This window comes from Mesitornis unicolor, unplaced genomic scaffold, assembly GCF_000695765.1.
Source record: "Mesitornis unicolor isolate BGI_N332 unplaced genomic scaffold, ASM69576v1 scaffold21627, whole genome shotgun sequence".
NCBI lineage: Eukaryota > Metazoa > Chordata > Aves > Mesitornithiformes > Mesitornithidae > Mesitornis > Mesitornis unicolor.
The window spans coordinates 55244-78201 of NW_010196062.1; the positions used below are offsets into that span (position 1 = coordinate 55244).

The 22958-nt window shown below is 38.1% G+C and overlaps 1 protein-coding gene across 1 annotated transcript in view; it reads right to left on the reverse strand.

The window, feature by feature from the left end:
• Positions 1-22958, reverse strand: part of LOC104543681 (laminin subunit alpha-2-like) — a gene marked incomplete at its 3' end in the record, with an annotated part of 75536 nt that overhangs the window by 20908 nt on the left and 31670 nt on the right. Inside the window, exon 5 of the mRNA XM_010188345.1 lies at positions 1729-1908. Coding sequence (XP_010186647.1) covers positions 1729-1908 — 180 coding nt within the window. The remainder of the gene's footprint in view (positions 1-1728; positions 1909-22958) is intronic.

The following is a 22958-nucleotide window of genomic DNA, read 5'->3' on the forward strand; positions in this document are numbered from 1 at the left end:
AAGTTCAACATGAGCTGGCAATGTGCATTTGCAGCCCATAAAGCCAACTGTGTCCTGGACTGCATCAAAAAAAGCGTGGCAAGTAGGTCAAGGAAGTTGATTCTTCCCCTCTACTCTGCTCTTGTGAGACCCCACTTGGAGTGCTGTGTCTAGCTCTGGGGTCCTCAGCATGAAAAGGACATGGACCTGTTGGAGTGAGACCAGAAGAGGGCCATGAAAATGATTGGGGGACTGGAGCACATCTATGAAGACAGGCTGGGAGAGTTGGGGTTGTTTAGCCTGGAGAAGGCTCCAGGGAGACCTTCCAGTACCTGAAGGGGGCCTCTACAGCAAAAATGGGGAGGGACTATATGTGCAGTGATAGGACAAAGAGTAATGGATTTAAACTGAAAGGCAGTAGATTTAGACTAGATATTAGGAAGAAATTCTTTACTGTGAGGGTGGTGAGGCACTGAAACAGGTTGCCCAGAGGAGCTGTGGATGTCCCCTCCCTGGAAGTGTTCAAGGCCAGGTTGAATGGGGCGTTGAGCAACCTGGTCTAGAGGAAGATGTCCCTGCCCATGGCAGGGGGAATTGGAACTAGATGATCTTTGAGGGCCCTTCCAGCCTAAACCATGCTATGATTCCATGATTTTTAAAGTGTGAATTCAATTTTGTGTTTGTTTTCACTTAGAATCAGACTGATAACTCTGCATTTTTACATAAGCACAATTTCCATGATTAGTGAGGTTGCAATAACTGCCTCACCTGGAAGCGTTTCTGGGTTTGTAATACAAAACAGAATGGCACATTCCAAACTTTCAGAAAAAGCCAGCTCTCTGCGTATGTAGAGGAAGAAATAGAAACAAGAAATGGGGAACAGATGAAGCAAATTTTCTTTGCAGTTATCCACCATTGATTAATTATAAGAACTAAAGCCAAGAATAACAGTACTCCTCCTTTATAACAGGACATACTATAGTGGTACCTTGAACTTTTCAAAAGGAAAATAAGCTGACCAACAGAAAGAGGAATTGAGCAGAAAGAAAGGTATACATCCCCTAACATAGCTTTTAAGAATGCTTAGTAGAAAAAAACAGACGGAAAATAGAGTAACGCACAACATTTGAGCAGCAGAAAAACAGGGAGATGCGGCATAGGAAGAAAGCAGAGATTGCAGAAAGAAGAGATAGGTGTGTGCACACATAAGGAACAGTGGAGAAGACTGAGGTATGGTTTGAGTGCTGCATCCAAGCTTTTAAGCTAAAGCACAATGTAAAATTATTACTGTTAACAACAATCATATAATAATGCTAAAAGTATTGCATTCAGGCCCTGCTACTACTTAGCGCTAGTAGAAATTCTACTCAAAGTAAGCGTTCAAGGAATGTTATAGGCAGCAAAGGATTGAGCAGCAGAAGAGGCAAGTGGACATTATCTAACAGCAATCACTTGCCAATTACTTGCATCCAAATGTTTGCAGCCGAAGGAGCTGTGTGCCCCTATTACGCCAATAAGAATGTTATGTATGTTAATAACATCATTAAGCAGAAAAGATAAAATTACTTGTGCTATAGAGAAGATAACAAAATACTGTGAAGAGGAAAACCTCTAACTCCAGAATTTTGACAGATAACAATAGGTATTCATCATCTCCCAAAATTTCCTATGGCAAATAAAAGCAGGTACACCATTCACAATGTAAGAGAACTTCTACACATGCACTTCTACTGCTTTGCCAGAACTTACCCTCCTTGTAACAATTGGATCAATTTCAGTTGGATCTTTGTGTGCGAACATCATTAAATCAGCATTTAGTGTCCGTATCCTCTGAAATCTCAGGCGAATAAAGCGAGCAGAAGTGAATTCTAGCAATGTGCGTGAAGGATCATCAGCACTAGGCCGTCCGTTAATTAGAGAAGTATGAATCTGAAGAGAGAATTATTAAAGAAATAAGGAATTAGAAGACAGCAATGCTGCCATGACTATGCTGATAAATATCACTAAAAGCACTATGTGAATGCCTTTGTAAATGTAAAATACCTTCTTTCCTTAGAAAGCAGATTTCCCCAAAAAATATTCCATGTACTCATAGACCCCAGTTTTGGAGAGACTTTACAGTAAAAACGTGAGCAAAGGAAAGTCATCAGCTACAGAAAAACTGTAGCACAAACTGCATATGTGTACTAAGGCCCTACAATACTGTCCATGCCGCAGGCAAGTAATTTCTCCTCCTCTAATCTAGAATAGCTATATTCAAGTTATCAAACAACCAAAGGACTCAAAAATTTTGAGTTAAAGGAACGCATACTTGGAATGGGACTCAGAATTCAACAGGGGTCAGTCTGCACCTCTTAGGGCGGTCATCATCAAAACACTTTTGAACTGTTTTCTAAAGCCAGGATAAGGCAACATTTGAAATACTGAAAAATACAACAGCTAGATGAGACAAAATAAGCATTCATAAGCATCTCCCATTTCCCACTGTCTCTTTACACAATGAATCATTTCCTTTGAATCTTGTTCTCAGCAAGCTGAAGCAATTTCCTGGTTGCAACCGTTTTTACCTGGTCCCTAAGGAAAGTCTTTATCACTTCTGAGAACTCTGTTTAACATTTGTTTTTCCAAAGATGCTACCAATCTCTGCTCACACTGTGGCTTCTGTAAAGAAAGAGGCTCTGCCTGCCCTATCCTAAAGTCTAGAAATCATCTAGGTAAGTGTGTTCTGTGACTCTTTCATAAAGAGACTCACTGACCCCAATTGCAGTATCAAGGGCAATGCAACAAAAATAAGCAATCTTCTTCCCCTTTTTTTAGCTGATCATGGCACACATTAGCTGTGAATCAACAAAATAAAACAGATGGGCTGCTACAGAATTGTTCTTGGAAAAGGCCTACAAGAAGAATGTCAGGTATAGCAAAATATTGTTAACGAGCACCTAAGGGGAGGGAGGAAAGAAACCATTAATTTTTCTATATTCTGAAGTGTTACATTTTAATTGGGGCATTTTTATTTCAGGCTGGTACACTGAAAGAATGTTCAGATGCTGAGCCAAACATGTAGAACATTAGACAGAATAAGAGAATTATTTATACTTTGCAATGAACATCTTGTGCAACTTGTCTCAGTGCTCTGAGTGATAGGTCAGGCCACATAGACATTTTCTATAATTGAACATGATCATACTACCACTGTTTTAGGCAAACAGCTGCATTCAGAATGCCAGCTGGCACTTACTCAGCAGTGGCTGCCTCGCACCAAGGAAAGAGACAGCAAATCTACTGCTTCCAGCAAAGCAGTTGCTCTTCCTTTCTCATTTTTGCAGGTGCAGGAAAGAAGGCTTATTGAACAACTACTGTCTTGCACTGGCTATGTGATACTTACCTATTTTCACTACCAACCAACAAACCCTAAACCTTACCACATCCAGCATCCTGTTCCACCGTATCCATAGGTACACAAAATGACTGGGAGCCACTCTGCCAGGAGCAACTATCAGTCATACCTTGCTAAGTATCAACCAGCACCTCTAAGCTTCTGCCAGGTTATCTCCAGTACATAGGTGATATTGCTCCCTCCTCCTGGGATCATAACAGTACTCTCACTTCGAGCTCTAACTCAATTTTGCACCTGACTACAAGTAATTAAAATAAAGACAGTTGCTTGGAAATGAACAGAATAAAATGCTATGAAAAAGACAGAGTAAAAACAGAAGATTGTAATTAAAACCCCAGACGCAAGGAGGAGCTCCTGAATGAGAAACATCTGGCTACAAGCAGGACAAAAAACTCATGATCAGAGAGAGCAAACTGCCCAAGTCCCCAGTGAAAAGAGAGAGAGGAGAACATGTGTGGAGAACAAACTTCAAAAGAAGCCTGGAGATGGTGGCAATAGGTCCAGTGGAAATTGATAGATCTTTCCAAAAGAAGAAAGATTTTAGTAAGAACGCATGCCTAAAGACTTCTTTGCATAATATTTACCTGTGAGCAAAGAAATACATTTCTTTTGAGTGTTTTTTCATATCGTCATCTCCTTCCTTTAAAGAGGATCCAAGAGATTTCTTTCTCAGAGGCATCAAACACAGATGGGTTATGGATTAAAGCAGTGGAATACTAAAGACTGAACTTTGATATTTCAGAGATAAAGAAGAAATATATCTAAAGTGGTGCAGAAAACATCCCCTAGCTCACCCTGAAACAGCAACAGCACTGTGGCTATAAGCAGCATGGCAGTCTGACTATCTCATCAAAAAGACAAAAAAACCTAAGCTTTCAGGAGTGAGGAGAGAAAGATGGAGGCAAAAGCCCATGTATCAAAATAAGCAAGTGCTCACAGAGAGTTAAAAGTAAGAATCACAGACACAGCTTGACCCAAAATGGTACAGCTGACAAACAACAGTCTTATCTTCTGATTTATATTTTTTTCAAAAAGAATAAATTTAGTCTTAGTACATTGATGAGAAAAAGAAATCACCACCTTGGAGCGTTAGTTTTACAGAACTAAAATGTAAATTACAAAATAAAACAAGAAACATTCTTTTCAGAATAGACCCCCAGCAGCACATCTATATAGCAAGGATAAACTAGTAGAAATGATGACTACCATTTGTATTGTCTTTCATGGTTATGTTTAAATATTTCACAATTTCATTTTAAAACAATAAAATAAATAATTTCTCATAATTACTGAAATGCAGCTATGTTCTGTGTGAAATGTGGCACCTGTTCAAACATGCAAACCAAAATGAAACTGAGATTAGGAAATTAAAAGTGGGTAGTTTTATCAAAATGAATCTGAAGGGAAAACTTTATACTGGCAAAATTAATTACTCTAAATCATTGCTCCTTCTCTCAACATCTGTGATGAAATCATTAATTTCTCCCTAGAAACACTGAGAATCAACTTGAAGAGTGTCCAAGTAAGTTGTTCCTACTCCTTGAAATGAGAAATAATGAAGAAACTAAGAGTACTTTGGAAACATCTGTCATTAATCAGGAATAAACAGTAAGACTTTTAAATAATTTTTTTTAAGAAGTAGAAACTAGACTTACAATATTTTGAGTGTGAGTCTCACAATGAGACATCACTGTGTTTTTCCAGAGCCCACTTTCTCTTTTCATTTCCCTCCACAATCTCGCACCTGTTTGTAAGACACTCTTCACATGGTAGCACATTTTCAGTCAAGACACTAACATGGCCCCTACCCTCCAAATATTTTTAAATATCAGTCTACCATTATGCCATCCAAGATCATTGTAGTACCTCATATCTAGCTGAGTCCTGCAAAGACTAGCCTCATTTTCACACAGGCAACTGAGGCACTGATGTCCTGCACAAGATGTACACTTACTGCAGTACTGGCCACACCACAGCTCTACAGCAGAGGTAAGATCCAAAACTGAGTCTACCAGGAAAACATTAATACTTTAATCTGCCCATTGGGCTGCTACAATTTGGATAATCCATGTCCAATGAGGGAACAATCACAAATTTTGCTCAGGTTTTTTGAACAATTTTCATTTACCAATTCCAGAAATGAGGTAATCATTTTGGATTCTAAATTAAAGCTGTGTAGATTTTAACTCTAGAAAATTCTTCCTTAATGAGAAATTTTTCCAGGATTATATTCCAACAAATGGGATCTTTGGGGAAAAGGAGCACTCTCTTACAAAACACCTAAATATTACCACAATGAAAATCAGATACTCATTTTGTAAAATCATTTTGAATGGTGCCTATCTGATTTGCCAACCAGTTCAATAGCCAGAACTATTCAAGCAAAAGGGTATGAAGACCTTTTCCAGTAGCTGCATTAGCAACTGTATGTTCAAAAAGATTGTATCACTGAATCACAGAGTTGAGTTTGGAAGAGACCTCCAGGGGTCATTTGGTCCAACCCCCCCTACTCATGCAGGGTCACCCAAAGCCAGTTGCCCAGGACCTTGTCCAGATAACCTCTGAATATCTCCAAGAATGAAAACTCCACAACTTCTCTGGGCAACCTGTGCTAGTGCTTGGTCACCATCATAGTAAAGAAGTGCTTCCTGATGTTCAGATGAAACCTCCATTATTTCCGTTTGTGCCCACTGCCTCTGGCCCGTCATTTGGCACCATTGTAAAGAGCCTGGCTCTGTTCTCTTTGCACTCTCCCTTTAGGTATTTATATACATTAATAAGATCCTCCCTCAGCCTTCTCTTCTCTAGGCTGACCAGTGCCAATTCTCTCAGCTTTTTCTCACAGAAGAAATGCTCCTGTCCCTTCATCATTGCTGTGGCCCTTCATTGGACTCTCTTCAGTATGTCTATGTCTCTCTTGTACTAAGGAGCCCAGAACTGGATGCAGCACGCCAGGTATGGCCTCATCAGTGCTGAACAGAGGGGAAGAATCACCTTTATTGACCTGCTGGCAATATTTTGCCTAATGCTGCTCAGTGTACCATTAAACTTTGCCACACAGGCACATTGCTGGCTAATGTTCAACGTGGTGTCCACCAGGCTGCTTTCCAGACTGATGGCCCCAGCATATGCTGGTGCCTCGGTTTGTCTCTCCTCAGGTGCAGGACTTTGCACTTCTCCCTGGACTTTGCACTTCTCCCTGGACTTCATGAGGTTCCTTTCAGCTCATTTCTCCAGTCTGTTGAGGTCCCTCTAGTGTTACCAGCCACTCCCAGTTTGGTGTCATCAGCATGCTTGCTGAGTGTACAGTCTGTTCCGTCATCCAAACCATGAATGAAGATGTTAAACAGGACTGGACTCAGCAGTACAGATTCAAGTTAGTTTAGTTACCAAGTTACCTATCATCTTCTGTATTTGGTTTGGAACCAAAACTTCTAACAGTTATTGAAAAAAATGCATGACCTAGTTAAATGGAAAAACAGAAAAGACATTTTGTAACACCAAAGATCTACCTAATTCTATGTCCTGTCTCCAACAGAGTCCAGTAGAAAATGATTGGAAGGAATATAAGAAACAGGGCATTTAGAGACTGATCCCTCTGATACAATAACATCACTTTCTCTAACTGAACAGTCTAAATGCTTCCTGACCTACAGAGTGAATCTGAGTCACACTGTTTAATGTCTACCAATTGCACTTTTCTCTATTATTAGCCTACTCTGTTTTTCCATCACTATGTTTTTCATCATTACAGACACTTGTCCCAGTGGAAGTAAATCTGTTTCCTCTTAAAAAAACAACAAAAATAACTGGTTATGGTGGGGTGGGTGTTTTGGTTTTTTTTCCTTTTAAACCTGGAACTCAAATCATGAGTCATTTCAGTGACAGTGTTCTAGTTTTTCATTTGAGAAAATTGTGAGTAGTCAACATCTTTTCATTTTTTAACTTCAGTATGATGTTAAATCAGCTTTTTTACAGATAGCTGTTGAGAAGGCTGCAAGTTCTCTACTCTGAAGACAATTTAGTGCAACGCTAGTCCATCAATACTCATGCATAATTCTTTATTTCTTACGTGTATTACTTTGCTTTTAGCAACACTAATTTTCATGTAGTATTTTTCATTTAGTAACATAAGCTGCTAATAGAACAAATTATCTTAAATTTTGCATTACCAACTAATGTTGCTATTACACAGTTTTCTGATTTTAGAGATTGCCCACAAGTATGTTGAACAATATAGACAGTACAAAGATATTCAAAGGACATCTCAATACATTACAATGTCTGGACCATGTCAGAACCAGAAGACCAATCTATCATGGTACCCTGACTCATATAGTAGTCAAACCAGCATGCTAACAATAAAAAGAAGCCAAGCAAAGATAAAACTTCCTCAGGGCTTTCCTGAGCTATAAGTAGTTTCCATAAATGGTAAGCTTAAAAGGATTACCATTAATTTACTCAGCGTCACCTTAAATCCAGGTCACCTTTTAAAATCTACACCCATCGCCTAATAAGGATTTTTCTCACCTCATTTACATGTCGTAGGGAAACAGATCCTTCTTTTGCTTATTTTAAACCTGTCTCCTACTAAAATCACTTAAGACCTCCTAGTTCTTAAATTTGAACTGAGAAATATATCTTTCTACCAGCTCTATCCTTCATTACATTTCTTTACTACTAAGTAGCCTGGCTTTAGCTTTATCAGGCTTCCAGATCCGTAGTTTCCTTGGATTTCTAAGGAATGTTTCTAAAAAACCAGTGTTTCATTCAGCACCCCACACTCCCCAGTTACTGAAAATATTTGTTAGTGAGGGGTTAAATAATAACTGCTGTAATTCGCCTATTTTAGCCTTAAGTTCCTTTTCACTATCCAATTTATCAATTATTTCTGTGCCTCTTCAGTTAACAACCTAGTTTGTGACTGCTTCTCCAACTCCTCTCCTGTAAATAATGCTTCCAGTGCGGAAACCCTCCTGACAGTCTCTGGAGCAAAAACTGATTCAAATCATTAATTTAGTTTTTCAGCAATGACCTTATCTTTCTTGAATGCTCTTTGATCATCTCTCAGCCCACCAATTCTCTGGCAGACTTCTTGAATCTGATGTGTTTGAAAAAAGGTTTATTTCAACTTCATACTCAGTCACTCAGAATCTTTTTCACATCTTTATTGCAGTTTAACTTTTCATTTGGTGGAGATTATTTTCCTACCTCAACATGACCTCCATTCATATATGATGCTAGTTTACTCTTAGTATGTATTATTTTTCCTCAGATTGTGGTCTAAACATGTTGCAGGATTACTGGAACCATTCTTAAATGTACCATGCACGTGTGTGTAATGGTATTTTTAAATTAACTCTAGGCTGTCTGAAATTTTTTAACTGTTTGACCATCTTTTCTATTTTTAAATTGTACTTTGGCATATTTTATTTCCCTGTGATGTTGCTTTTTAAGTATTTTCTCTTTAATTTTAAATAATTATTTAACAGTTAATATTTCTGACCAGGATCTGTACACTGTTTTGGACTAAATTGTGGGTTCCTTTACTAGCTCCACCAAGAACATTCAGGTGTTTAAGAAATACTCTTTTGCATTACATTCTATTCTGACATCTACACAGTCTGCCAAAGGGTTACATATGACTGATACTATATTTTTAGCCTTCCTTTGGCAAGACCCACTCACTTCCACACTTCTCTTTGGGCAGTTGCTGATACAACATTAAACCTATGCTGTCCCAGTTTAGGTGCCAAATTTTATTTCACAGAGATCTCATACACCAATTTATTTCTGCTGACTTTCTTATTTTATTTTATGTTATTGTTAAATTCATAGTGTCTCTCTTCCACAAGCCAATTCATCATTCCTAAACAACTTCTTGTTTCTGACATGCCTATTGTGCCACTCCTTTCCAACACCCTTTAAGGGCAGGTAGTTTAAGGGTAGTGAGCAACCTTTCTCAGTTGCTGAGTATGGATACTTCTGCAGATACTGGGGCAATACTTGGATGCATCCAATCCTAGCTTCTGTAACAAAGACACCTGAGAGATCTTGCAATGTGCTCCAGCCAGATGACCATTCAGCCATATGACCAGAGTTTCACAGCACATTTCATTGGGTTTCTGCCACAGAGAAGTGACAGATGAAGCCTCAGAAACTTTCTGCCATTTTTGGCATTAGACAAGTCTTATATACTGATGAACATGGACTTAGATTGTACTTGTAATAGGTCTTCAGAACAGTGAAAAGTATCACCCCACACCTCGCCGCGTATTTGTACACTTTGATAAAATCTCACTGAGACTTCTTTTCTCAAGGCAAAGCAATCCCAGCCCTCTCAGCCTCTACTTACAGAGTAGACACTTCCCAGCCATTTCCTGGACTTGCTCCAACGTGCCCATGTCTCTCTTGTACTGAGGAGCCCAGAACTAGACACAGCTCTCCAGGTATGCTCTCATCACTGCTGAGCAGATGGGGAAGAATCACTTCCCTCAACTTGCTGGTGACGCTAACTAATGCAGCCCAGGATACTGCCGGCTTTCTTTGCTGCAAGGGCACATTGCTGGCTTATGTTCAACTTGGTGTACACCACTGCTGTCACTCAATATTTCCCCCTGATGCTGCTGGGTGATTTAGGCATAATTGGCTCACGTCTCACTGAACAGAGCTCCCAGCCTATTATCTGCTACCAGGCACTGAACTATCGTGTAGCTGCCCATCTGCAGGCAGAGAAGTAGCCTTCCTCCTGGTGCTGGAAGTCACCAGTTTGCGGTCTTCAACATCATGGGAGTCTCCATTTCTGAACCATCAGGCACAGACTCTGCCTGCCTCTATTTTGGTGCAGCTGGGGCTTCAGGCTGCAGAGTCCCTTTCCTGTCACCTCTGATGTTGCTCAGTCTGCTGACATCCTCCTGCAGATCTTTTACTTTGTGCTACAAATCCCTGACCAGAGCAAACATTCTGCAGGCAAGGTTACCACATCCTTCTGTCTCAAGCTAGTGGAGGCCCCATCCCTGGAGATACCCAAGGTCAGGCTTGATGGAGCTCTCAGCAACCTGATCTATTAACATTGCCTCTGCTTACTGCAGGGGGGTTGGACCAGATGATCTTTAAAGGTGCCTTCCAACCCAATACACTATGGTTCTATGATTCTAAGCTCAGTAAGAGATCCTAGACAGTTCTTGCATCCTCAGAGGTGAAGATCTGCATCCTCTCTCTGGAATTCAGCCTGAGTCAAGGGCTCTGCTGTGCTGGAGTAGTTGCTCCAGTCGGTCCTGGGGACTGTGCCTAGTCTGTACCTCACCACTGTTGTTGAGCACAAACGTGCTCTTCCTGCCCCTCCTTCTGTGCACATTTCAGCACGAACTGATGCACAAACATGCAGCATCTTGGCTGCCTCTGCTGTTTAACTCAATGCAACAGTAAAAACACTGCTGCTTTGCATGAAAGTATACTATCAACCGCGAAGTCACTTAAAATTAACACACTTCAACTAAGTTTTTAAGAATTTTAAGTATGCACAATCTTCTCATTCAAATTTAAAATATCTAAGCATGAATCCAAGGGGTGTAATTTTTCTGCTCAGAGCTGTGGTATTTGGAGTTAGTTACTTTGCCAAGCAATTTGAGTGCAGTCAATCTCAAGCTGTTTGTAGGATATAAAAAACCCCAGCTGTTTGGCTATGTGGCATGGAGTTTTTATGTTCATTTTCCTTTCAAGAAAACAGCATCGCTAACCAGTATGCTTTTCACTGATGCTTACCTATATACTGAAAGTTAGATAAACTGGTATAGTTGATTAATTCATTAAAAAAGCAGGTTACTTAATGTAATTTGTTGCAAGGATGAAGCAGGAACATCAGCCTACAATAATTTTTGGCTAGTAGTGGTAAAGAACTTACTTAGTTTAAGTACTCAGTAGTTTATTCTGGACATCATATCAAGACTGTGGGCTTTAAGCCTGACACTCTCTGTAAGGTAGTGTTCTAAACCTCAAACATTACCAAGAAAGGTCAATTTCTCATAAAATTTAATACCAGACAGCAGCATAAAGGAGAGAAAAGCTTCTGTCCTGCACAAAAAGACTTGCTACTTGACAATCAGCAGTGGTGAAGACAGATATGTCAGTCTTAAAATGATTTAATGAGAAAGATACTCCATGATTTACATATTCAAGTTATGCAAGCACATCAGTATGAAGACGGACAATACTGAACATGACTTTTTCTACAGGTGTTCAGGAGCTCTCATAATTCTCCTACTCAATATCAGTTTTAATTATCTGTTGCAAATAGCTCATTTGCAGTAGATGTAAAATAACTGTTGATTAATTAATCTCTTGCCATCTTATATTTAATCCCTGAAGACAAAAGTTTCATGAGTTTTCTTAGTGCAATCCCTAACCTATCATTAGAGTTGGTTTCAAAACTAGAATAGTTGATGGAAGCATATGCCAGAAGTCAGCATCCAATTTTTCATCATACATATGTATGTATAAGTGTATATAAGAAATAGTGTATTTGGCAAGATCTGCTGTATTTCTAATAAATATCTCACTATCTTAATAAATTAATGGTTTAGGACGTGAAAGCACAACTCCCTTCTGTGCCTTGCTAATGAGTACAAGAGCTGCTTGAAATGCAGTGCTTAAGCTTGCATTAAAATGTCAAGGGCTATGCATGTCAAGCTCTATCTCAACTAACTCATTCCCCCTAAGAATACAGGCAAATGTCAGCTTAACGAACTGTTTAGCAAATACTATTGTGTCATTGACAACTATACCCTACAGCTTAAGCTAAGTAAGGCTTCATCTTTTCGCTTCTGATTAACTTGCTTTTGTCATTTTCCTCTTTCCAATTTTACCTGAAACTTAAATTGCTTATTGTATCCACTGCTTTTATATGGTTCCTCTATTTCTCATGCTTGTCATTTTTTGACAAGAAACAATTTGTCAAAGACATCATCTCGCATACTTTTAAACACATTGTTCATTGTCAGCACAATAGTTATTAATAAATCACAGAGTAATAAGGAATTTAATTATCTTTAAAGTATATTTGTCATTTCAAGTATTTATTTTCTTTTTGTTACTGTCTTAACTAAGTGGAAACACTACACCATGCTGTAGTTTCAGAAAGTTATGGATACCGCAGTTCATACGGGATTCAGACAAGATGCAAAGCCTGGAATACTGTACTTTAAGGCAATGCTAATAGTTCCAATGGTGTTTTACTGGTTCTTCAAAGTGCACCTGCAAGTGAGACTGCAACTCTTAACACAGTAAAAAGGTATTTTGTGCTTAGCAATAACTAACAAGATAGCTGGAGAATAAGTTAAAGGCTTGACTCTTAAAGCAACATTCTCAAAGATGAAAAACATTGAACCAGTATTTTTACATTATCTACAACCAAGTGGATTGGCAATGTGTTAGAAGTTCTAACACATAATACCACAGATGACTTATGATTTTAAGTCCTGAAATGACAGCTTTTTTAAATTTCACTGTACACAACAGCGGTCTGACCTCTGATGTCTGAAAATGTGTACAACCACTGTCGCTCTGGTTTACATTTTGTCAGTGTCATACAGCTGCTGCCTAGCCTAGTGACCCTTAAGCAAGCAGATTAGAATGACAAAAGAAGACAGATGGACTCAATGGCTGATGTCAATGGCAACTCCAGGTGCAAAGTAATTCTGAAAATCACCTTAGTCTGGGTTCTGAACAAGCAGAGGTGAAACACACTGACACTACTGTGTTAAACACTATTGCCTATCTGCTTAAAGGATGAAATATAGTGGTATCTCAAACATTCTTCACAAGTACTCAAAAAGCACAACATAGAAATCTAAATTACGCTATTTTTCAAGAAAGCACTAAAGTGAGATGGGACATTACCTTAAGAGGGTATACTTTTGAAAGTAGTACGGTTATTTTTGGACAACGATCATGACTAGGCGAAGTAATTCCAAATGAATGACCAAAATAGGAAAGTTATTTTTTCTTGCGGATTCTAACAAAAAGCACTCTGATCCCCAAATTTAACTAAAGGGCTTCTAACTATGCCAAAATGAACATTATTTTTAAAAACCCACACACGCTCCCTCTCTTCCCTACCAAGATATCAAGATTTCCCTCATTCGTTATTTATTTGTTATGGTTTAAGGGTTACCAGCCTGAAAGGGAAGGACAGGTGGTGTTTGGAGGACCCTGGGGTACCGAGATCAGTACAGTTCCCTCCCCTTTCCAGCCACAGTCTATAAAAAAACCGAGGAGGCCCAAAGTTTTCGTGGCTTTTCCTGACTTCCTGGGCTGCTTCCTCTCGCATCTCAGGACGGCTGGGTCTAGCTCCACGTGCTCGGCAGCATCCACCACCATCTGCTCCCAGCACCACTGCGGTCCCTGGTGACGAGTCACAGCGGTCGCAGCGGCCACGAGGCACTGCTCGGACACTTCCACTTGGGACTACTGGGATCGGGTTTTGTATATAGTTAAATATCCTTTGTCCCTTATTAATTCTCTTTTTCTTTCCCGTTTTTTTTCATTAAACTTGTTACAGTCTTAACTTCCAACCTTGTGTGAAGCATCTTTTCTCTTTTCCCTTTTTTTTTTTTTAATCCTCCCCTGGGGGGGGGGGGGAAATAGAGAGAAAACACTGCTCCCTGGGCTTGCCCTGAGCCCTAAACAGAGACATTACTGTTCCAAAAACTCATGGCATTTTCCACTAGATTTTTTTCCCTGAACGAGATGCACTGTAGAATTACAGTCAAATTAGAGCCAGAATAGAATGGTGACCAGTAGAGAGAAAATCCACAGGAACTTGTCCAGCTGTAAACAGTTGCAAAGGGCTGCCAAACAGAGCCGCTGATGTAAAAGAGGGAGAATGTGAGGATTTGAGCTGTTCAAACAGTAAACAAGTACATCTGCTTCTGAATGTTACCGTTAAATAAACTGCAGTAATATACTTTACATTACTGCAGCATTCTTGTTTTGCACTACTGCTCTGAAGAGTTTTGAACTGGGGAAATTTCAATAAAACTTTTTGTGGTTTTTTTGCATTGCAGACCCATATGTTGAAACGCCTATTACAATTACTGTACAGTGTTGGAGTCTTAAGTTCTAGCAAAACCTGTGTCATATCATTTGGAACACACACTGATGAATGCTTCTGAAAAACAGATGGGATTCCTTTGAACAGCAAGCATTCAATGCTTCTAAAACCATTTATAATGATTTAGAAAGGAAGAAGAAAAAAGACACTCAGCTGCAGAATACAAAATACTTTGACCCCTCTCCCTCTCTGAATCTGATCTTTTCAAACTTTGAGAAATTTTACAGGGACTAATACAACAAAAATCAGGAAAAAAATCTACTTCCGAGTAGCACACAATGAACAGCCCAGGCTAGGAATGGTATCATAAATCTTCTGTAAAACACAGGAGATTAAAGAATTATGTACATGTAAACAACTTCTTGTTCCTTGCTCCTATCATTAACTGTTGTAAAGTTACAAAAATAATAGTGCTTACTTTGGCTACAAAAACTAGTCTTGGCAGGGTTTTGTCAAACTCTCAACTGTTTAGGTTTTTCAGATTTCATTTATGATATATGATACAAAATAATATGACATGCAGATTAAGCTAGTGCACTGGCTTTGGTTTGAATAGAGTTAATTTTCTACATAGTATCTTGTATGGAGCTATGTCTCGGATCTGTGATGAAAACAGTGTTGATAAGACACAGAGGGATGTTCCAGGTATTGGTGAGCAGTACTTGCACAGCATCAAGGCCTTTTCTGCTTCTCCCACTGCCCCCACCTCCACCCCCTCAAGCAAGTCGGCTGTGGGTGCACAAGGGGTTAGGACGGGGCACAGCCGGGACAGCTGACCCCAACTGACCGAAAGGATATTCCCTACCATATGACATCGTGCTCAGCAATAAAAGCTGCAGCAAGTTTGCCAAGGCTATTAAAGTGTTCTTTTAAAAGAGCTTGGCTCTATGCTTTCTTCGTTTATTTGATCTAAAGTACACATCTCAATCAGAATTTGTACATTGGTATTACAGTGTCTCATTGACTGACTTTCCTTCTACTTATTTTCTGAGACAATTTCCATTTTAACTAAAACTCCAGGTAAACTACACTCTTTGGTTTTGATTTTCTTTTACATAAAAATCCTTTGCATTAAAGCATATCTTCATCTGGCTTCAGGCTGACCTATTTGTATATCCTGGCTTCAGTGAGATTTCATTGATCAATATTACTCCTCCATGTCGCCCACCTGGATTTTAACTAATTCTACCTTGAAAAAAATTACTCACTTTTTGACAATAGATTTTTATTATTTCAACATTAAAGAATGATTCATCTTTAACTAGACACTCACTAGATTTCTCACAGCCCCTGGTTTTAAATTACCTTATAACCTTTACTGCTTTTTCCTCTCATCTCTGCATCTCTCAGCTGCTTATCATCGTTAGCAAGTCTGCAAACCCTTCTATGTCTTTGACCACTAGACTGATTAAAAGCAAGAATTAAGCTATTCTTTCTCCTAGTAATTATTCATGACTGTCAGGAACTACTCAAATAAAACAAAACAAAACAAAAGCCCTTAGAAAGTTGCTTATTAGTCTTCTCATCTCAAAACATTAACCCTATAAAAATACAGTAGTTAGCCAAAGTAAATAAATGTCTGTGGCTTTACCTCTTAGTGAAAAGTGATTACAAATAGTATTTCATTTGTGTGGGTAAGGTCTTCAAGTATCAGTTCTCCCACTACACAAAACATCCACCCTCTGGGCATTTTCAGTTCCCCTCATCAAGCACAAAGAAAAAAAACCTACCAATTTACTAAGTATCCAGTGTTTCTATTTTGCTGCCAGAATGAAATTCACTACTGTCCAAAAATCAGGCACCAGACCCACCAAGAAGACAGGTTTGGATCATTACAAGTAAATATCAAGACTTAAGTGCACCATTTAATAGAATCAGAGAATAGTTTGGGTTGGAACGGACCTTTAAAGGTCATCTAATTCAACACCTCTGTAGTGAGCAGGGACATCTTCAACTAGATCAGGTTGCTCAGAGCGCCATCCAACCTGACCTCGAATGTTTCAAAGGACGGGGCATGTACCACCTCTTTGGGCAACCTGTTCCAGTGATTCACCACCATGATAAAAAATATCTTCCTTACATCTAGTCTAAACCTACCCTATTTTAGTTTAAAGCCACCCTATCACAACAGGCCCTATTAAAAAGTTTGTGCCCATCTTTCTTATAAGCCCCCGTTAAGGATTGAAAGGTTGCAATACGGTATCCCTGGAGCCTTCTCTTCTCCAGGTTGAACAACCCCAACTGTCTCAGCCTTTTCTCATAGGAGAGGTGTTCCAATCAATCATTTTTGTGGCCCTCCTCTGGACCTGCTCCAATAGGTCCATGTCTTTTCTGTGCTGAGGATGCCAGAGCTGGACTCAGTCCTCCAGGTGGGGTCTAATCAGAGCAGGGTAGGGAGGCAGAATCACCTCCCTTGAGCTGCCTACTGCAACACTAAAAGAGTATGCTGAGTTATAAACTGCATATACAGCCATGAGTCCTCCTTTTATGTTTTGAAAAAACTAACACAGATTTATATCAAGATGTGCAACACTCATCTCCTTTCTGTAAGCACTGAGATCAACAAATGACAGATGCTAAAGGAAAAAGGTAAATCATCTAATCAGTTTGACTTTTCAACTTCAAACTGAAAGACTGCTCTGTACAGTATGTACTTCGTATTTTGCAATTTTATTACTTTTTAAGTCTTCTGATTCACATGATTAATCAGCTTTTCCTTTTTCCCAGAAATGGAAGAAATTGGTAGAAATTATGACATGAGTTTCTACTTAAGGACAGAAGACATACCAAGATAGAAAAGTGAACTGTCTGAAAGCACACAAAAAAACCTTTCATTCCAACTTGGCTCACACAGATGTATCAGTAGATATCCTTCCTCTTGTTTTTACAATAATGGGAGCATGGTGTACTACTTATATATAGTTTTCCACAGTTGTTTTCTATTTGATGCATAATTTAAAAGCACAGCATACATTTTATATCCATTCTTTTTTCTATAATATTAAATATCAGAAATTCAAGTTCAGTATGAAGTACCAACTTTAAAATATTACTGTAAGATTTTTTTCTTTTCTTAGGCAAAAATTAACAGTGAATATATTAACTTGCAAGATTAGAAGTACAAGACATGAATAAATTATTGTGAAGACTATTCTCATCATGCATAATAAAATAATTTACAGTTGTCTTAAATGAATTCTAGATGTTTTCAAAATTCTCTCATTATATTGGGCACATGTCAAATGCTTACTTTGTTTTTTCTTTTGCACATCTAGAAATGCCTATCAGGAAATCAGGAAACGTAATAATTGTTGATTAATGATGCAAAATAGCATTGTGAATGTGGAATATGTAAAATTTATCCATTTATTTGGCAGTCTTTTTTTAAACTCAGATTAGCTACTCAAGTTTTATTTTAAAGTCAAACAAAAAAAAGAGACAAAAATTAAAAAGCAGCAATAGTAACTAGACATGGACCTTTGTCCAAATCTGTTATATTTATTTTTGTAAACTGCTTCTTTCATGGTTTTCCTAACTGGAAAATTTAGACCAGCTCAAAGCTTGTATGTCAATTTTTTTGAAGAAAATCCATATTCTATGCCTTCCTGATAGCCACAAGGAACTTGTGGCTAAGTTACACTTTCAAAACACTCAAAAAAGGAGACTCACAAGTAGAAGTTTTCACAGTCATCACACTGAGACCAATCATACACAAAAATATGATAACCAAACCCATGGCTTGACCATAGACTTCCTGAAGCTGCTGTAGCCAGAAGGTGTGGGTGAGAAGGGAAGCAAACAAAATATAAACCAAGACCAATAGGGAGAATAAAGTATGATGTGATCCTGAATGTTACGCAGTGACTGTTTAACCACTGAAGCGATGGAACACTGAATTAAATGAGTTATAAACAGTTATAAACAAAAGACCTGATCCAAAGGTTATTGATTTCCATGGAAAGATCTTTGATAACAGGCACCATTTATCTAAGGAACCTGTTGGCTATCCCCACTACTCAGCACTCCAAAATACTAACTGTGCATGTACCAAAGAAAAGCAAGAGGATGAGGATGATCCTAAGCTGATGGGACACTTGGATTTAAGTCCAAATAAAATCTGATTCATTGTAGTTTACAAAATGAAGCTATGCTGCCTGGCTAGACAGCCTGACTCAAAGTATGCTAAAAACCTGGGAAGCAGGGCATGTTCTTGGATGCAAGGACTGCATCTGATAAGACCTCTACCAAATGAACTTTTCATTTGCTTTCTAGGGCAATAGGCTGTCACATGTCCTCCATTCAGTTTTGTGAGGTTTGTTTACATTCTCTTTGCATTTTTTAAGAAAATTAAGATGACTGAATAAAATGTTTTCATTTTGCACCACATGGAACAACATATATCAAATAAATAAAAATTTCTCTTTCACTCTCTTGAAAAAAAATTCTGAATAATTTAAAATTACTGTTATTCTCCCTGTTCAGACAGCAAGATGAAAAAGTTGTTCACAGAACCCTATTCTGGAATTTCTGGCTTAGACTGCTTTCATTAGTCTATGTCTAATGTCTTTAAAAAAACTGTGACACTGGAAGTAGAACCAGCTTAAATTTCTGAACAGTTTCATCTGTTAAGAATAGATTGCTACCGAGGTTTTTTGTATCATCCTCTTTTTGCGGTGACAATATATCAACAAAATACTGCTGCAAGACAACATATGCCACGACCACAAATACTCTAAGGAAATGCAAGGAGATGCACATCACATATATGGAAATTTAGCATACTCGTGACCAATGCCCAGGGTGATTACAGCTGAGAGCATGGAGAGAGGTATTACTGGCATTAGTTTTTACTGTACAGAAGCTTTTTCTACATCTTCTGCTATTGAAAAGAAACCTATCAATGTTAGACAAGGGGAACTGACAGTTCAGACTCTAGAATATAATTTCACTATAAAGACAAGATGCTGAATGCAGGTTAGGTGCTGAGACGATCAAATTAAAAACAGGAATTATAAAGACAGTATAAATGCTGCAATCCACAAACACTTATACAAATATTTTTTTAGAAACACTGTAACAGTCATATCACTTATTCTTAGGAAAAAAGTAATCACAAAATTTTCAGCTTGCAACTGACTATGTTTCAATTTTGAATACTTCAAAAAATTCCAACCCTCTGTCCTCTTAGCATTGACAGTCACAGACTCTTAGTGAAAAGGATTAGATCTTGCTGTGATGAGAATGGACTTAAGAGTCCATTTGTAAGTCTTTTTTATTTTTCCCTTCCTTCTCTGTGAATCAACGAGTCTACAGCGAACGGGACAAGCAATATGGTATGAAGAGAAAAAAATTAGCTAGAAAACATTGGAAAGTACCAAAGTTCAGTGTCCCTGACATCACTGAGGCTAGCTTAGCAGACAGCAAATTACTGGGGGTGGTATGGGAGGTTAAAAGTGAGCTGAGGCAGAGCTCAGAGACCTCTTTAAAGAAGGGCAGAGTTCTAGCCTTCAAGTCAGATGGCAAGTGAACAAAATAACAAAAAACTACTATCAAGGCACTTATTTCTGTTTATTTTACTTCTTTACATGTTTACTACACACTTTGAACTTCCACTTGACTGAAGAAAATAAGGATATGAATGTGCTCATCCAGACTAGCCTTTATTACCACAAAAACAGTATTTTTTTTCTTTACCTCACACTTACATTGCTACCATCACAGGAGGAGTAAGAGGTTAAGAGTGTGAAGGAACAGCACTGAAGCATCACATTCATTGCAATATCAATCTCATCACTATAATAACAGTGATGGGAAAACTCAGCTGTTGAAAAGGAAGGAGACAGGTTACTTAACTCCCAACACAACTCCCCTCCCTGTCAGTCCCCTGCTTCAGCTTTAGTGCTGGTTACAGCCATACAGTAGACAGGATGATTTTCTTGTTAGTGGCTAGGATTGTGACTCGGAGAATCTGACGCTCTGTTTTTAATACAGACAGTTCTTGCCAAAGTCTTTCTGTCTCTAATTTTTACCTTTGTGAACATGGAAATAATACTATGCAGTTTAGTCATCAACAGGTAGTAATCTCAGAAACTCTTCATAAGCAAGATATATATTACTGTTAATATGTTCCTGAAAATATTGCCAAGTACTTTTCATTTAACTCTAGATACAGTTTAAAAATAATACCTGAGGAAGCTGAATTGAATCTACTACCTAATACTCTCTCTTGCTTAGGAATCAAGGTCTGAAAATGCTTATCAGGAAATTTGCTAAGATGATCTGTTAGTACTACCCCTCCTACTGTTAAGACATGACCTTTCTCTGAGCTGAATCCTTAGACAGAACAAGGTTAAGGTTTCATGCTGCCAATGTCTTAACAAACTCTCATAAAGGCCTGCACAAATACTACATGACCAACATATGCTTTCAGAAAAAATAGAGAAGACATAGTTTGATTTAATATCTGGCATAACCCTGGCAGTACAATCATGCTAATTCTATTTATACAGACATGAAGTATGACATAGTCCATTCAAATGGTTTAGCAAGCACGGAATATTCATATCTGTCTATTCAAATATCTGCACTTTATTCACTGCTTTGGCATCTTAGTCCTTTAAGAACTGCAGGAAACGTGAGAAAAGTATAACTTTCAGAGAATTATCGAGGTGAAGAAGTAAATTTGAAGCAAAAATTATTTTAAACAAAAACTATAGAGAAGAAGCACATTCAATATCAAATTTAGAGAGAAAGTACATTTCAATGGTAGAAAGACACCGTACAGAGGTGAAAAACTATGAAAAGATCAGCAAAATTAAGGAAATTAAGTGGGAATTTTAACACCAGAAGTTGCAAGTGAAGACAATAAGGCAGAAGTGGTACAGAATATACATAATTTTTAGTGATACCTTTATTATTTTTTCATAGAGAAAACATTAGACTTCAATGAGCAACAATGCTCAGCAGCAATCCAAACCAGCATGTAAGAAAGCCTTTAGGAAACGACAAGTAGAAAACATAACCAGACCACTATAAATCCATGGTTCACCCACACTCTGAATACCACTGTCTCCTCTCCTTAAAATGAACATATGCAGACTAGAAAAAGCTCAGAGGAGAGCATAGAGATGATGAAAAAAAATTAATAACTTCCATATAAGAAAAACAACAGAATAGGGTAGGACAGTTCCGCCTAGAGAAAAGATTTAAGCAAATATATGACAGAAATCTATAAAATTATTTAATGACATGAAGGAAGTGGTTACAGATTGACTGTTCCTCACATCTTCCAGTACAAGAATTGGGGTTTGTCAAATGAAACAAGTGATAGCCAAGCTAAAATGAAATAAAAGGAGGAGATTCATTGTACAACAGACACCAGACATACAGAACTAATTGCCAAAGGATGTTATGAATGCAAGAACCCCAGAGCAGTCTGAAGTAAGGATGAAAAAGTATTTGGAATATGGATTCATCAGAAGTATGAAAAGTGAAAAATGTATCAAGATGAGGAAATCTCATGAGCTGAAAAAGGGTTGGAGATAAAATACAGCTCTAATATCTAAGTTATTTTTAAATCATTTTTCATGCACCTCTTTGGTTTTTAAAAATCAATATTACAAAAATACTGCATATTCCTCTGTGGGTACAACTTAGTTTTATATTACATAGTAAATGTAATGCTGAAAGTGGCATACTGCAACTAGGTGGCATTCTCATTTCTAGAATCAAATTACTTTCCTTTTAATATAGGGCTAATGCCTTTCAATTTTTCCATCTTTAAATGTCAAGGTAGATCATTCTCAGCAACAGAAAATAACATGAAAAGCATCTCACACAGGAGGGCCAGGGATCATTTCCCTTACTCAATACAAGTACATATTTACTGAATCCTCAAATTTCACCTCTCCATTGCTTCATTATGATGATTACAAATATGTCTTTCTTCACCAGTTAAGTATTGTGGCAGAGATATATTAAGAGATTTGTTCTTGTGATACCGAACTAGTATTGCAATAATTAACAGGGAGCGATCTTCACAGCATTCTGTCACAGCTAATCTATGCCTCAGTTACATTCTTCCATGAAATATGAAATACAACAAAACAAGTAACAGCATGATGGAAAGCCAAAAAAGCTCATCATTGCACAAGTGATTTAGTGATGGAGAGGTATGAGACAAAAAAAAAAAATGTAAAAGCTTTCATTAAAGGTTGGGGTAAATGAATGTTTAACTCATTACCCCCAAATTCTCTATTAGCATTGACATTGTTAGTATTTTCAACTCCCTTCCTCCCTTGACTACAAGTGTGCCTGAAGAAAGAGTCAGAGAGTATATGACAGATCTCTAACCTATCTCTGTTTTGGGTAGGAGTCAATAACATCTAGGAAGAGTTTCAATGTTGTTGTCCTGTGCATCTAGTCTCTACAGACTACATAACCATGAAGTAGAAACTAGATAGCAATATTACC